The 13,854-nt window shown below is 47.1% G+C and overlaps 1 protein-coding gene across 1 annotated transcript in view; it reads right to left on the minus strand.

Annotated features, from left to right (window-relative positions):
* The window catches only part of adamtsl3 (ADAMTS-like 3), a gene marked incomplete at its 5' end in the record, with an annotated part of 671,346 nt that overhangs the window by 44,463 nt on the left and 613,029 nt on the right, over positions 1–13,854 (minus strand). The window contains one exon of the mRNA XM_084308274.1: positions 642–824. Within this exon, the coding sequence (XP_084164400.1) occupies positions 642–824 (183 nt within the window). The remainder of the gene's footprint in view (positions 1–641; positions 825–13,854) is intronic.

Genomic DNA, 13,854 nt, shown 5'->3' on the forward strand with positions numbered 1-13,854 from the left:
TACATCCAGTGTTTTTGGGCGACAGCAAGTGTTTTTAAGAAGCAGTCATTGTGTGATTTTGTTAATAAACTTGCAAGAAAGTCAGGAGTGCATGTCTGGACATCCCATTCTTCACAAGAGTATATTGCTGATCTGACAACAACGCGGGTACCTAGTATCATTATCAGATACAACAAGTCCACGACCACAACACCAGAGGGAGTTCCACAAATCATGTTCAGCCCAGATTTGGCTCAAACAAGGGACTAAACACGTTTCACAATTATGCCACAATAATGTGGAACGCCCTACCCACAGCCGTACAGGAATGTGAATCCCTACCCTCTACACTGTGTTCTCTAAATGTAATGCAGGCTACATGAAAGCTTGTTAACAGCTACACTGTGAGTTCTCTAAATGTAATGCAGGCTACATGAAAGCATGTTAACAGCTACACTGTGAGTTCTCTAAATGTAATGCAGGCTACATGAAAGCTTGTTAACTTGCTGCTACGTCTTTGAAATCTTGTTATATTCAGATTGCATTTTGTCCAATGTTAATGTAGTGAAGTAAAAGTGAAAGTCACAATACATATAAAAACTCAAGTACTGTATAGACAGTACAAAGTACTGAATGATGGCACAGCGCTGGTCTGAACCCACCGTGGACATGCAGCACGGTGCCAGCAGTGGACCTTCCTATGGGGTTGGCAGCTGTGCAGGAGTAGCTTCCCTGGCTCTGTACCGTCACATTCCTCAGCCAGAGAGACCCCGAGGACAACAGCACCACACCTACATCCAACTCACCATCCTTCTTAACCCAACTCACCACTGGCTTAGGCACTCCTGAGAGAGAGAGAGAGAGAGAGAGAGAGAGAGAGAGAGAGAGAGAGAGAGAGAGAGAGAGAGAGAGAAAGAGAAAGAGAGAGAGAGAGAGATAAAGAATGAACTCCATTACGACTCTCAGCTAACCTCAGTTTACCTCAGAAACCAAAGCAAGGACCGCAATCACATCTGGTAAATGTCAAAAGCTAAACATCACCAGCTGTGGTCTACTGTCAGCATGACTTGAAGCTGGTGTACTGTTGCTCGCTGACACAAATCATATCAATGACTATGGATTATTGCAATTCATGCCAATTCTGTATACAATTCTCACAGGGCACAAGAATGAAAAGAACAAACGAACCAAAGACGACTATGGATTTCATATCCTGCTGTCAAAATGTATAGCTGAAAGGCAGCAATGAAGACTTTTAGGAAACACTGCAGTGAATTACGCATTAGGCTTCGTGGATTGAGCTGAAGCAAACTGGCAGACAGGGGAATACCAATGACACAGACCAGAGGGCCACAACAAGCAAAAAAGCAAAGGTTCTAAATCTAATTTATTATAATTATTATTATATTAATACCAGCTGCTCAAATAGGTACTGGGCTGGTCGATTACTTAGTGGAATGTTGCTGAAAAAGAGTTTTCAGTTGAAATAAAGGTTACAGATTAATATTGTGAGTGGTTTTGGTCTGTCCCTTTGCGCCAGTGCTGCTGTCCTGTTGGGAGTTACAGTACAGCCTTCTGCTGTGCATCATCATGTAATGTGTTTGTACGCCACCAGAGGGCGATCATGCAACACGCTCTGCATCTCTAATATCTATCCCTCCACTGCTGTGACAGAAGGGATCAGTCCTGACTCCTGCTACAGTAGGTATGGCCATTCTGATGAAGCACACTCCCTTCTATCAGTGTATAATGAAATAAGCTAACTGGATTCACAATTTCAAAGTAGGATTTAAAATAGAGCAGACTGAACACAGGGTGGATAACATACAGTAACAGTGTTTGGCTACTTGGTGGCTATAGGGCTGGGAAGCTTTGGGGATCTTACAATTAATATTTGATTAATATTTTATAATAATATTCAAATATTTTAATACCTATATTTATTGTCTTCCTATTACACTGCCCATACATGTACCTCCCTTCCCACCTCCCCCATGCTGCTATGACACCAGCATTTCCCCAAGGGGATAAATAAAGGAATATATTATCTTAATTCAATTTAGATTATTAGGGTCACGATTAGATTCAAAATCTATTCTCAATCCATCATGATTATCTAGGCAATTTGATAGATTAGATTTAGGGAGCTAATGATTTATAGTTCTAAGGTCATGAGAAAGTTGAACCCATAATCACGAGACTGAACCCCTAGTGGCTAGTGTCACTTTACGATCCTGGATGTGCTCTCGTTAGAGTAGTAGGCGATACACCCCTGACCTCTACCCATAGAGACGGAAGTATCCCATTCCTCACCAAGGTGAAGTCACTATGTCACATGCTCAGACTGCGCTGGTGGAGTGTTCGGGGAACAAATTGAATGGAAATGTGGACGCATTTGAACTGTGCAGGTATTACACCCCAATACATCACAGGATATGATATAAATGCCCCCTCTTTCAACACATCACTGTGACTTATACACATCTGTAAATTGGCCACCGTTACACTCTCGACGAGAAATCTATTGGTGTATACAAAACCCTCCTTGGTCTGACCCCTCCTTACTGTATTTGATACACCTGTTAACATCTACTCCCTATAACACCAGAGCTGCTCACCATATCTCGCTAGATGTTTGATGTGTGTTTTAATTATTTCCCATACCTCTCTATGATGTATGTACTGTATCATCCGCCTCTTTTCTATACATTTACGTTTGTCCCCTTTCCCTGTTACCCTTCGAGAGGCCTTTTGGTCCTCTCGCCAGACCGTCATTGTAAATAGGAATTTGTTCTTAATTGACCTGCCTGGTTATAAAACATGATGTGATATGATGACAGTGACATCTCCTCCATTTTACCCTCCATGTTCCTCAGCACCAGGCAGAGTCAGACGATCTTCTTCCATGACGTATGTCGTGTGTCACAAGCCTCGGCAATGGGGGGGGGGGGGGGTCGGCTGCTGATGGAGGCGCAGTGTTCAGGGTAACAGAGCATGAGGTGAGGCGGACCTTTAAAAAAGTGAATATCAGGAAGGCAGCAGGTCCGGACGGCATCCCCGGCCGCGTCCTAAAAGTCTGTGCCGACCAACTGGCCCCAGTATTCACTGACATATTTAACCTGTCCTTAGAACAGGCTGTCATCCCCACCTGCCTGAAGAAGTCCACTATTATCCCTGTACCCAAAAAATCCAAGCCTGCTTGCCTCAACGACTACCGCCCTGTAGCTCTCACCTCCATAGCCATGAAGTGCTTTGAGAAGCTAGTAAAGGGCTACATCTGCTCCTCCCTCCCCATCAACATGGACCCCCTGCAATTTGCATACCGCCCCAACAGGTCCACGGAGGACGCCATATCCCATGTGCTGCACACAGCAGCATCACACCTGGACAAGAGGCAGGGGAACTATGTGAGAATGCTATTCATCGACTACAGCTCGGCATTCAATACCATAGTCCCCTCCATACTCATAGCCAAGCTCAGGGACCTGGGCTTGGGCTATGACCTCTGCCAGTGGGTCTTGGACTTCCTGACTGGCAGACCCCAGGTGGTGAGAGCAGGCAACTGCACCTCCTCATCCATCACCCTCAACATAGGGGCCCCCCAGGGCTGTGTTCTGAGTCCCCTCCTCTACTCCCTGTACACACACGACTGTGTGGCTCAGCGGAGTAGCAATACAATCGTCAAATTTGCTGACGACACAGTGGTGGTGGGCCTGATCTCTGCCAACGACGAGAGGGCCTACCTGGAAGAGGTCAAGGTCCTGGCGGGATGGTGCCAGGAAAACAGCCTCTCCCTGAACGTCAGCAAAACAAAGGAGATGATTGTGGACTTCAGGAGGTCGGGGGTCAAGGACTACAGCCCCCTCAGCATCGACGGGGCACCGGTTGAGAGAGTCAACAGCTTCAAGTACCTCGGAGCCTACATATCCGAGGACTTGACATGGACCACACACATTAACAGTGTGGTGAAGAAGGCACGACAACGCCTCTACTTCCTCAGGCGCCTAAGGAAGTTCCAAGTCAGCCAGAAGATCCTTAAGAACTTCTACTCATGTACAATAGAGAGCATCTTGACCGGCAACATCACCTCCTGGTTTGGGAATAGCACTGCAAAAGACCAAAGCAGACTACAAAGAGTGACACGTTCAGCCGAACGCACAATTGGAGGGGGGCTCCCCACCCTCCAGAACATTTACTACAAGCGTTGCAAGGGCAAGGCTAAGAGAATCATTAAAGACTCCAGTCACCCGAACAACTGCCTCTTCGAACTGCTGCGGTCAGGCAAGCGATACAGGAGTCTCAAGGCGAGCACAGAAAGACTCAGAAGTAGCTTCTATCCCCAGGCCATCAGGCTGCTAAACGAACAATGAATGAACACTACACAACAACAACCACCAAACGCACATAGCACACACATCCACACGCACACACCCACTTTAAACAAACACACTGTAGCACCCACTCCACACACTTTATAGCACACACCCACTTTAAACAAACACACTGTAGCACCCACTCCCCACACTTTATATTTATGGATGAAGGATTGCACTACAACTCGTACACCTTACTGTAAATTGTACCTAAAATTGTACCTCATCCCATTTCTGCTTTGCACTAGATAGTACTGTACATTAGTACACTGCATAGTATTGTGTATTGTATATTATATGGTAACTCAGAACATTGTACATATGTCTATACCGAACACTGTGACCTCATTTTCTTCTTCTAAATTCATGCTATATTATGTTATTATGTTATTTGATACTATCTTGTCTAGCACAGTCTCTGGAGCGTAACAGTAAGAAGCATTTTGTATGAAAGTATTCTGTACTTCTGTATGACAACTATTAAAGAACTTGAACTTGAACTTGTAGGGAAAACGTGGATACCTCCACATAGAGGCTCTGATGGATTCTATCCCTGAAAACAGGCTGCGTTTTATGAACATAACTCTAATGGTGCAGCAGCAGTGGGAACACGCTGGCTGTACTGTGTGTAGATAGAGAGTGCTCACTCTAGCTTTAATCTCTATTACTAATGGGTGGGCTACACCAAATGTGTGACATTCGCTCTCTCTTTCTCTCTGTGTTAGTGTATGTCTCTCCTTTCTCACTCTATCTTACAATGACTTAAGGCGAGACACCCCAGGTGAATAGGCAAAGAATATATTTGAATAGATGTCACTATGAAACTTTCCCAGTTTGTTATGTACATAACAACTTAGATCAAATGTATTGCAAGTTTTCTGAGATCTTATGTTTATATATGCAAAATAGGCATTACCTCATTAAATATGCACTAATTTGCATATGACGTTTGGGTATAAATACCAACATTGGATGATGCCAGATTTTTTTTAAATGGTTTCATTATGTTGACACATAACACAGTGAACTTTTTACAGAAGGGATTGTGGATATGTCTTTTTTATCATCCCATGAATCAGGAAATGCTGACTACAGTCATAAATAAATAAATAAATGTTCACCATGTTTTTTGGTCTAAATGTACTATAAATCAGGCTATGAATGATATATCAACAAACCTCTCTGTAAAAAGATGCAGGGTATATATAGGAAGAAAGTATGTGGAAAGTATGGTGTGTGTAGGTGCTATGGAATGGTACATGTCTACCCTTGCGTGTAAGAAAAACGCATAAAAACTCTTTTTTGGGAAAACGCCTTCAAAGTTCTGTATTGTAAAATGCCATACATTTTTTTTTAAACAGCCTCACATGCCTGATAACTGAATAATAATAATAATGATGTTATTGAACTGAACAGAACTACACACAGTGTAGTACCCCCTAATAGGCAAAAACAAATTTAAATAGATATCACTATGAAACTTTCCCAGTTTGTTATGTACATATAAACTAAGAAAAAATATATTGCAAGTTTTCAGAATGTTATGTTTATATATGCAAATGAGGCACGTCCCCATTAAATATTTCCACATTTATGGATGCAATAAGGCAAAATGAAGTAAAATAAACAACTAAATGTGTGTTATTGACGTTTTATTGTCACTAGTTTCATAGAAGACATGTTTAGGAAGCAAAATATAACAAAATCTCAAAATCAACAAAGAAAAGTATATTTGCCTATTCACCTGTCGCCTTAAATACAATTCTCTCTGTGTGTAACACTCTCTCTTTGAGGCCCTGTTTAGACGGAAACGCTAGCAGGTGAATCCGCAAAAATATTTTTTCGGATGTGCCTTTCGTTTATACGGAAACAGCGTTTTTACGGGGTGAACCGCAAAAAAGTGAGACTACCTTCCAGGGTGGAATTCCTAGAAACGCTAAACCTTTGCGCTCTCGTCTAAACTGTCAAAACCGCATAAAACGATGACTAAAGGGTTGTCACGGCTCTGGTCGCGCGTACTGCTTACATCACAGGCATGCGCCAGTAGCCTAGAAGCGTAAACAAAGCATGTCTGATTCTATCCATGGCGATCACCTGGAGGCTACATTGGCAGTACTTTTAACCCTTTCACTGCCACACGACAGAAGGTTAACCCTTTACTATCACACAACCGGCTGTCGTGTGGCAGTGAAAGGGTTAAATACACAAGAATCTGTCCCGCGGCGTGAGTGGACCCACTGTCTGTGAGTGACTCTGCTTTGGTCCAATCACATTCCCCATCCACAGTCTGCGAATCAGAGGCAGAGTAGGGCGGGTCTTCACAGCACGTCATGTGACATATGCGCCAATCGTGTGACAGCGGGGCTCCGTCGTTACAGCGTCGTCTGCACGGAGAATTCCACCCCAAAACGCTCGTCTAAACGCAAAATTAAAAGTGCAATCGCAAGACGACTTTTGCGGTTTCTGTTCAGACTTCCATCCCAAAACGCTCGTCTAAACGTAGCCTGAGTATCTCTCTCAAATGAATCTCTGTCAACCTCTACATCTCTCTACCTCTCTTTACCTCTCTCCACCTCTCTCCACCTCTCTCTACCACACTCCACCTCTCTCTACATCTCTACCGCTCTCTCTCTTTCTCTCTCAGCAAATCTATAGTACCATAACATGCCTCTCAACACAACAACCCTAGCAACATAACGTTAGGTTATGACTATAACCAAGTTCTGTTAGTATAGCGACGCTCGGCATCGCTCTCTGCACTATCTCGCATACGTGCACGCGCACTGAATAAAGACCACAATGTACCTTTAATCCCAATATTCGTCTGACCACACCCCTATCAGCTTACCCATATAAGCAGGGGTGGGGCCACCCACTCTCCTCCTTCCCAAGCTTTCGCCACAAGGCGAGGTCAAAGGCTGCAGCGGCGTCGGATGCCGAGCGTCGCTATACTAACAGAACTTGGTTATAGTCATAACCTAACGTTCTGTATCGTATCGCTCTCGCTCGGCATCGCTCTCTGCACAAGGGAGGCCGAGCGAGAGCCAACGGCCGACAAATACACCCCGCTGACAGCCCCCCACAAACCATCAGAACAGGGAGGGCCGAGCCCCCCCGACCCACCCTAATGGCGGGCACCCCCCCTATTAGGGGCTTCACGGGAGGGCGACGGACCCGACCGTGCGAAGAGGCACTCAAGCAACTCAACGCACAGGGTGAGCAGACCGTGGCTTGACCCCACGACTACACACACGCACAACCCGCATGCCACCCGGGAACGAACGGAGGAACAACCTCGTTACTGCCCCCAGAATCACGGGGTCAAGGGCAAACCCAACCCCGTGGCAAGGCCGTAGCAGCGGAGCACGAAGGAAGACCCAGACCCACCAAAAGGACTGGACTCCCTAGAATGGGGGCCCGGAGAAGTCCATGATGCCAGCATCAAGACCCCACCAGGTGGGCACGTAGTGCCCCGCCCCCCACATCGCCAGCGTATTCGGACAAAGGCCCCTCAGTTACTGCACCTGGTATTCCCAGGCGGAATCCCATCCAAGTACTAACCAGGCCAGAACCTGCTTAGCTTCCGAGATCGGACGAGATCGGGCGTGTTCAGGTTGGTATGGCCGTAAGCCGAGCGGGCCCTGTCCCCCCAATAGTACACCGCCTGGCACACTGACCCTGCAGAACAGGCAGTCAGCATGGCCGTAAGCACACAAAAAAGGTTAACCAACGGAAGCAGGCAGCGCACCGGGGAAAAACCAGGCAACAGGCTGTTAACCCTAGCCTGGAGACTGCGGACGAGACAGGCGCCAGAGGGGACAGCTGAACACAGCCGCCCCGGCGGAAGGAGCGTAAGCTGGCGGTGTTGCATGACCAAGCCTCCATTTAAAAACCCCCACCCAGAGGGGTCGAGGCAGAGAAGGCTGACACGATTGGCAGACGTCATGAACGTGCAGGGGCACCCTCAAACGGTGAACCCGGGAGTTGACACTGCTCCAACACACCAGGGAATCAACCACCTCGGTGTTACCCAATGCGGTGGTTGTTCCTATAACCCCTCAAGAAAAAACTCCAAAACACACCTGCGGGTATACACCGGCTATACCGCAGTACAAGTGTTTCAGTTTCCAAAAAGGGTTAACCCAGGCCTACGGGTCGCAAACATCACTTCGGACCGGGCCTGGCGGTACGGGAAGCACAGGGTCACCAGAGGAGGTCAAAAAACCACCCCCACAGGCCCCTCTTCGCCATGCGTGAGAGAGGAGCGAAAAATAATGGAGAACCAGCCCCTAAGCACACCGTACCTGGTATTCCCCGGCGGTCTCCCAACCAAGTACTAACCAGGACCAACCTGTGTAGCGGCCGAGATCCGACGAGATCGAGCGCGTACAGAATGGCATGGCTGTAAGCCATGACGACAGTGCTGAGTAAAAACATACCCAACCAGGGTCTCCATAGCGCTTAACCCTGTGACACCCAGACCGACCTGGCATTTTTCCCCCTGAAAAAAGCCCAAGTCCCTCAGGGTACCAGAACAGCAGATCTGCATCCCCGGCGGACAACGGGTTCAACTGATCTGGACCAGCGTGACCAGAACCAGTCCCGTGCCCTAACCACGCCGACATGCCTACTCCAGGAGAAGGGCAGATATGCGTGTTGATCTTAACATGAAAAGAAGGCGCCACCCAGACGTTCGGACGAACCGCGCCTGGTGGCCCACCCCAAGGGCGTGAGACCCCACCACATATGTTCAGATCCATCCCGTCATCATCCCCCAGACATGAACGAGAATCCGTCGACAACCCACCCAGGTCATGGGATGTGGTCGTCGGAAGAGGAAAAACCCCCATCTCAGTTGCTTTATAAAAACGCTGTTTCAACCACAAGCAACCAAGGCGTGCCAGTCAATCGCCTGTTTACAGCGAGCTAGCACTATACGTGCGTCGGGACACACCCCCATCAATGAACAGGCTATTTAGACCTGTCACTGAATCCCCAAGGCGCCCAGGGGAACGACAAGAGGGGTGTGACACTCCCTAACTCCAACACTTCTGGAATAGAAAGAAGGAAGCATCAACAGTATGTATCCCAGTCTACACAGCCGGGGTAAATTTTTTTCACATTTTTACATCCCACCACCCTCCCATAGGAAAGAGACGGGGATCCCCAGAGAGACTTCCCACGTGAGCTGTACAGATTGAAAAGAATATATTGCACCTTGAGCCATGTAAAAAACTGGTTTTAGGGCCTCCGGGGAAGAGGCACTGAACCCATACACACTCAATAAACGAATTGAATCGAATATACATACAATAGAAAAGGACCCTTCTAGAGGGTCCACTCACTTTGACAATCTGAGGAGGAAGGCTCTGTACTCTGATGGAGGCTTCCTCACATGGAAGAAGGAGTCCGAACTCACAGAAGGCCTGAATAGGCGCTTGGTGAGGAGGAGCCCTGACCACCCCCCCTGAAAACAGATCCATCACATGGACCTGAACAGCACACGGAAGTCCTACCAACAGAGACGCGCACGGTGACGTACTCTATGGCGGGGGAATTCCTGCGGTGCACACGCCCAATATACCAGGCCGTGGGACCAGGAACTCCCTCCCCCCCCCCCCGTAACGTGCCGAACCGCCACGTGACGGGAACCTTGAAGGACAGGGGGTGTACCCCTGACCGACAGAACAATGGGGAGAGGAAAGGTTACCAGTTCACCCCTTTACGACCCCACACCCATGATACGATGTAACGACAAAAAGAGAATATGACACAGTCATAGTCAGCTCTATGAAGCGTTTCACAGCTCCACACAGCGCATGAGCTAACCTGCTATCTGATTTTTACTAAGGAAAAACACAGAATAGAGAGGGCTCTAAGAACCCCGGTCCAACATACACATGTGCTTCCGTGGCCAGTACAACCCAGTTGTAGGTCACATGACACACACAACCCATCATCACCTACAAAAAATGGCAAAAACACTCAACAGAGGAACGCCGTTTTTTTCACAATGAGAGAATACATCATTCTTGATTAGTATCGACCACAGGCCTTGCTAAGCACACATGACAGCAACCAAACCAATTTCCCTTTAGGAAATAAGTTTCTCCAGCAGATTTAGCACAACCTCAGCAATCAAGCTAAGAGTTACATCGTATCCCTACCACACAAAAGACACAATTAATGCACAACATGTCTGATAGGAGGATGAAAAAGTCCCCAGGGAACCGGGGGGGAAACACAATCCTCCTATTTTACCCTCAATACGGCCAGTTAAAACAGGAAAACCTGTTAATGTGTGAACACACTGTTCATTGTCATTACAGTCTGAGAAAGAACATTCTTTTACTCACTTGTCACCAAGCATAGCTTCATAGGTTAGTTACCTTAGTTGTGAGTACACGGCCGTGTTTCTCACACAACAACCAGATCATTACATCCCGTTTGCACGGAGAAGCTAACTGCCAGTGACAAAAACAGCTCACACATAACCCGCAACGTATCCTAAATGCATTGTAGCAACACGTTTTGGGAAAAACACCGTTATTCACAATACATTTAGCAAAGTAAAACCAGAAGACGTGTTATGAGGTCTGGTCAACCCCGTTCCTACCCGGAACGCAGATCAGCGAAGTGCAGTCACAGACACCGTAGGAACACAGCCGCTCCTGTGTTGTCCGAACTGGGCAGCGTCACCGCCCCAACCCGCACTACAGTCCCCTGTTGATGCAACCTTGCCGTCCTGGCTCAGGGCAGGGTCGACGAAAACATCCCCTGTCAAGGATGACGTCGTGGTCAAGAGTGTAAAACATGTTAAAATCAAAGCACGTTCAACAGAATAGCATCAAGCTAACGGCCGCTCCAACCGTTCGGGTGCTACTGCTTCTGCTCGCGAGACGCCGATCTAACGACGCACGCGATCAGAAGCGAGCTCACGGCGGCGCGCGAGAAGCTAAGCTACCCCGCGCCAGGCCATGGCCATAGCAGCAAGCTAACGTTACCTAGCGACCACGACATGCTAGCCCCGCAGCTAACAGCTGACTGGCTAATAGTAGGCCCTAAGCAGGCCATGCAGCGATCCAGCAGGCTAACGCAGCAGTTAACAGCTGACTGGCTAACCGTAAGCTATGAACATGTAAACAATGACATAACACTCACCCAGACAGGCCGCCGTTCTGAACCTCTCCTCACTTTTTAAGAGAAAAGAGAAAACAAGATGTCAACACCGCTTCACAACGGTGACTTTACCACATCCGACGGAATCAGCACAGTACCAACTGGCCTGTGTAGCTGACTTTGAACATGAATCTGCCGCTATCGCACATTACATGCACATATCCCCTCGTGAAGGAATACTCTCATTTGGATATGAAAGATGGGGCCTTAACACGGTGACAGAGAGAATCCACTCGTCCAGAACACACAGGGATCACCAGTGTCAATGGTCGCGGCCCACTAGTTAAAACTATAATGGTCTTCAGACCAAGGCCTTCTGTCGCCTAGGTGGCTGAACAAAGGACCCTAGCCTGGGGCCGGTTTCCATAAACTTTGTCAAGTAGCCCCCATAGCACTAACAGACAAGTGGAGCCCGCCAGCAAACACTACTCACCCAACCTGGAACGCACCACTTCTCACAACAGCGGCATGTCCGACAGTTCAGCTGTGGCCTGACAGGTTTCACCCCAACAAACACAGCAAGGAACTGCAGTTGAGAAGCATGCAGCGGCGTGCTCCCAATACGAAAACCGGTGGAGGGTTTTTAGAATGATCATCATCTTCCAGACACTCCAGTACGAAGACAATATCGCCGTATTTTCTCGAAAATAGTGAGAGAGAAAATAAAGATATGATGTCAACGTATCCTTGTTTCCCAAAGCTGCTCCTAAACCTTTCTTCCATCATGGTGTCAAGTGTGGGGATCTACCGAGGCACTTCTTCCTTGTGGTGAAAGCGAGAAGGAGGAGAGTGGGTGGCCCCACCCCTGCTTATATGGGTAAGCTGATAGGGGTGTGGTCAGACGAATATTGGGATTAAAGGTACATTGTGGTCTTTATTCAGTGCGCGTGCACGTATGCGAGATAGTGCAGAGAGCGATGCCGAGCGAGAGCGATACGATACAGAACTGTTTTATGAGCTGTTTTCATCGCCTTCTGATTGGATGAGTTGAGTGAGTTTGCATGTGTATTCCTGTACAAGTGTGTGTGTGTGTGTGTGTGTGTGTGTGTGTGTGTGTGTGTGTGTGTGTGTGTGTGTGTGTGTGTGTGTGTGTGTGTGTGTGTGTGTGTGTGTGTGTGTGTGTGTGTGAGAGAGAGGTTGTAAGGCCAACACAAATGTGCCTTAAAATAACATGTCCTTTCATCTTACTGGGAGAAACCAGAGAGGAAGAGAGAGAGGGAGGGAGAGGGGGTGGACAGGAGAGGGGGAGGGAGAGAGAAAGAGGGAGGAGGGGGAGAGAGATGGGGGAGTGTCGGAAGGAGGGAGGAAAAAAGTAGAGATCCTCAGGTGTTGAATGTTACTACAGCTTGTTCACTAAAATGTGGGTGTGGGTGTGGGTGTGTGTGTGTGTGTGTGTGTGTGTGTGTGTGTGTGTGCGTGAGTGTGTGTGTGTGTGTTTATGTGTGTGCGCGTGTGTGGCATAGCTGTCAACATTGGGATATTAAAATAAGGCAGATTTGCCAGCGAGGTAAGGAGGGGGGGGGGGGGGGGGGGGGGTGAATGGTGGGTTTCCCCCCCTTGGAGGATTTTTATTGTCAAATCATTTGTGCAATAGTCACTTTTGGTGAGTTGTTTCTATACAATTCACTTATATGACATTTAAGTATGACACAGGACTACAAAAACATTTAGTATAGAAATGTGTCAACAGACTAAAGCAGGGAACCACAATATTTTGCATACAAATTATGCTGAGCAGAATGTAATATCATAACTGTCTATTATTTTTCTTGCAATTGAGCCAATTTTCATTAGGTACGGTTCTGAGGTGTGTGTTCAACAGAATGCAGTATCAAAAACACGTTCACAAAAAGTATGGGTTACTGAATGCTGAACTGCACTGTTATAATCACTAAGCCATTGTAAGACCTTACCTGTGTCCCTGTATCACTTGTCTCTGCTGCCCTTTGACAAAAAAACGTCCCTACTGTATGTCCATTTTCCTTTTTTTTCTGGTGGCATATTTGAGTTAGTCACCTAGTAAAAGTGAGATAATTGACAATATCAAAACATGCTAGGGCTGTACCGAATAGTTCTGTAGTGGAATATTTAAAATGAGCCATGACAGTAAGCTGTAGAAATTGAGATAGAGTCAGTTGTTATAAAAATATAGAAACATAGTTTATTATCCTCCTCATCTTTTTCCTGCTCCAGATGGATAAATCCTCTTCATTTTGCTTGTTTATTATACGTAGGTATTGCTGGCTGAAAGTTTCATTAACACGTAAAGTGCCATGGGGCCCCTAAGGGGGTTTCCTACTGTCGTTTCATTGCATATCACCAT

This window comes from Notolepis coatsorum (assembly GCF_963971535.1).
Source record: "Notolepis coatsorum genome assembly, chromosome: 2".
In the NCBI taxonomy this organism is placed as follows: domain Eukaryota; kingdom Metazoa; phylum Chordata; class Actinopteri; order Aulopiformes; family Paralepididae; genus Notolepis; species Notolepis coatsorum.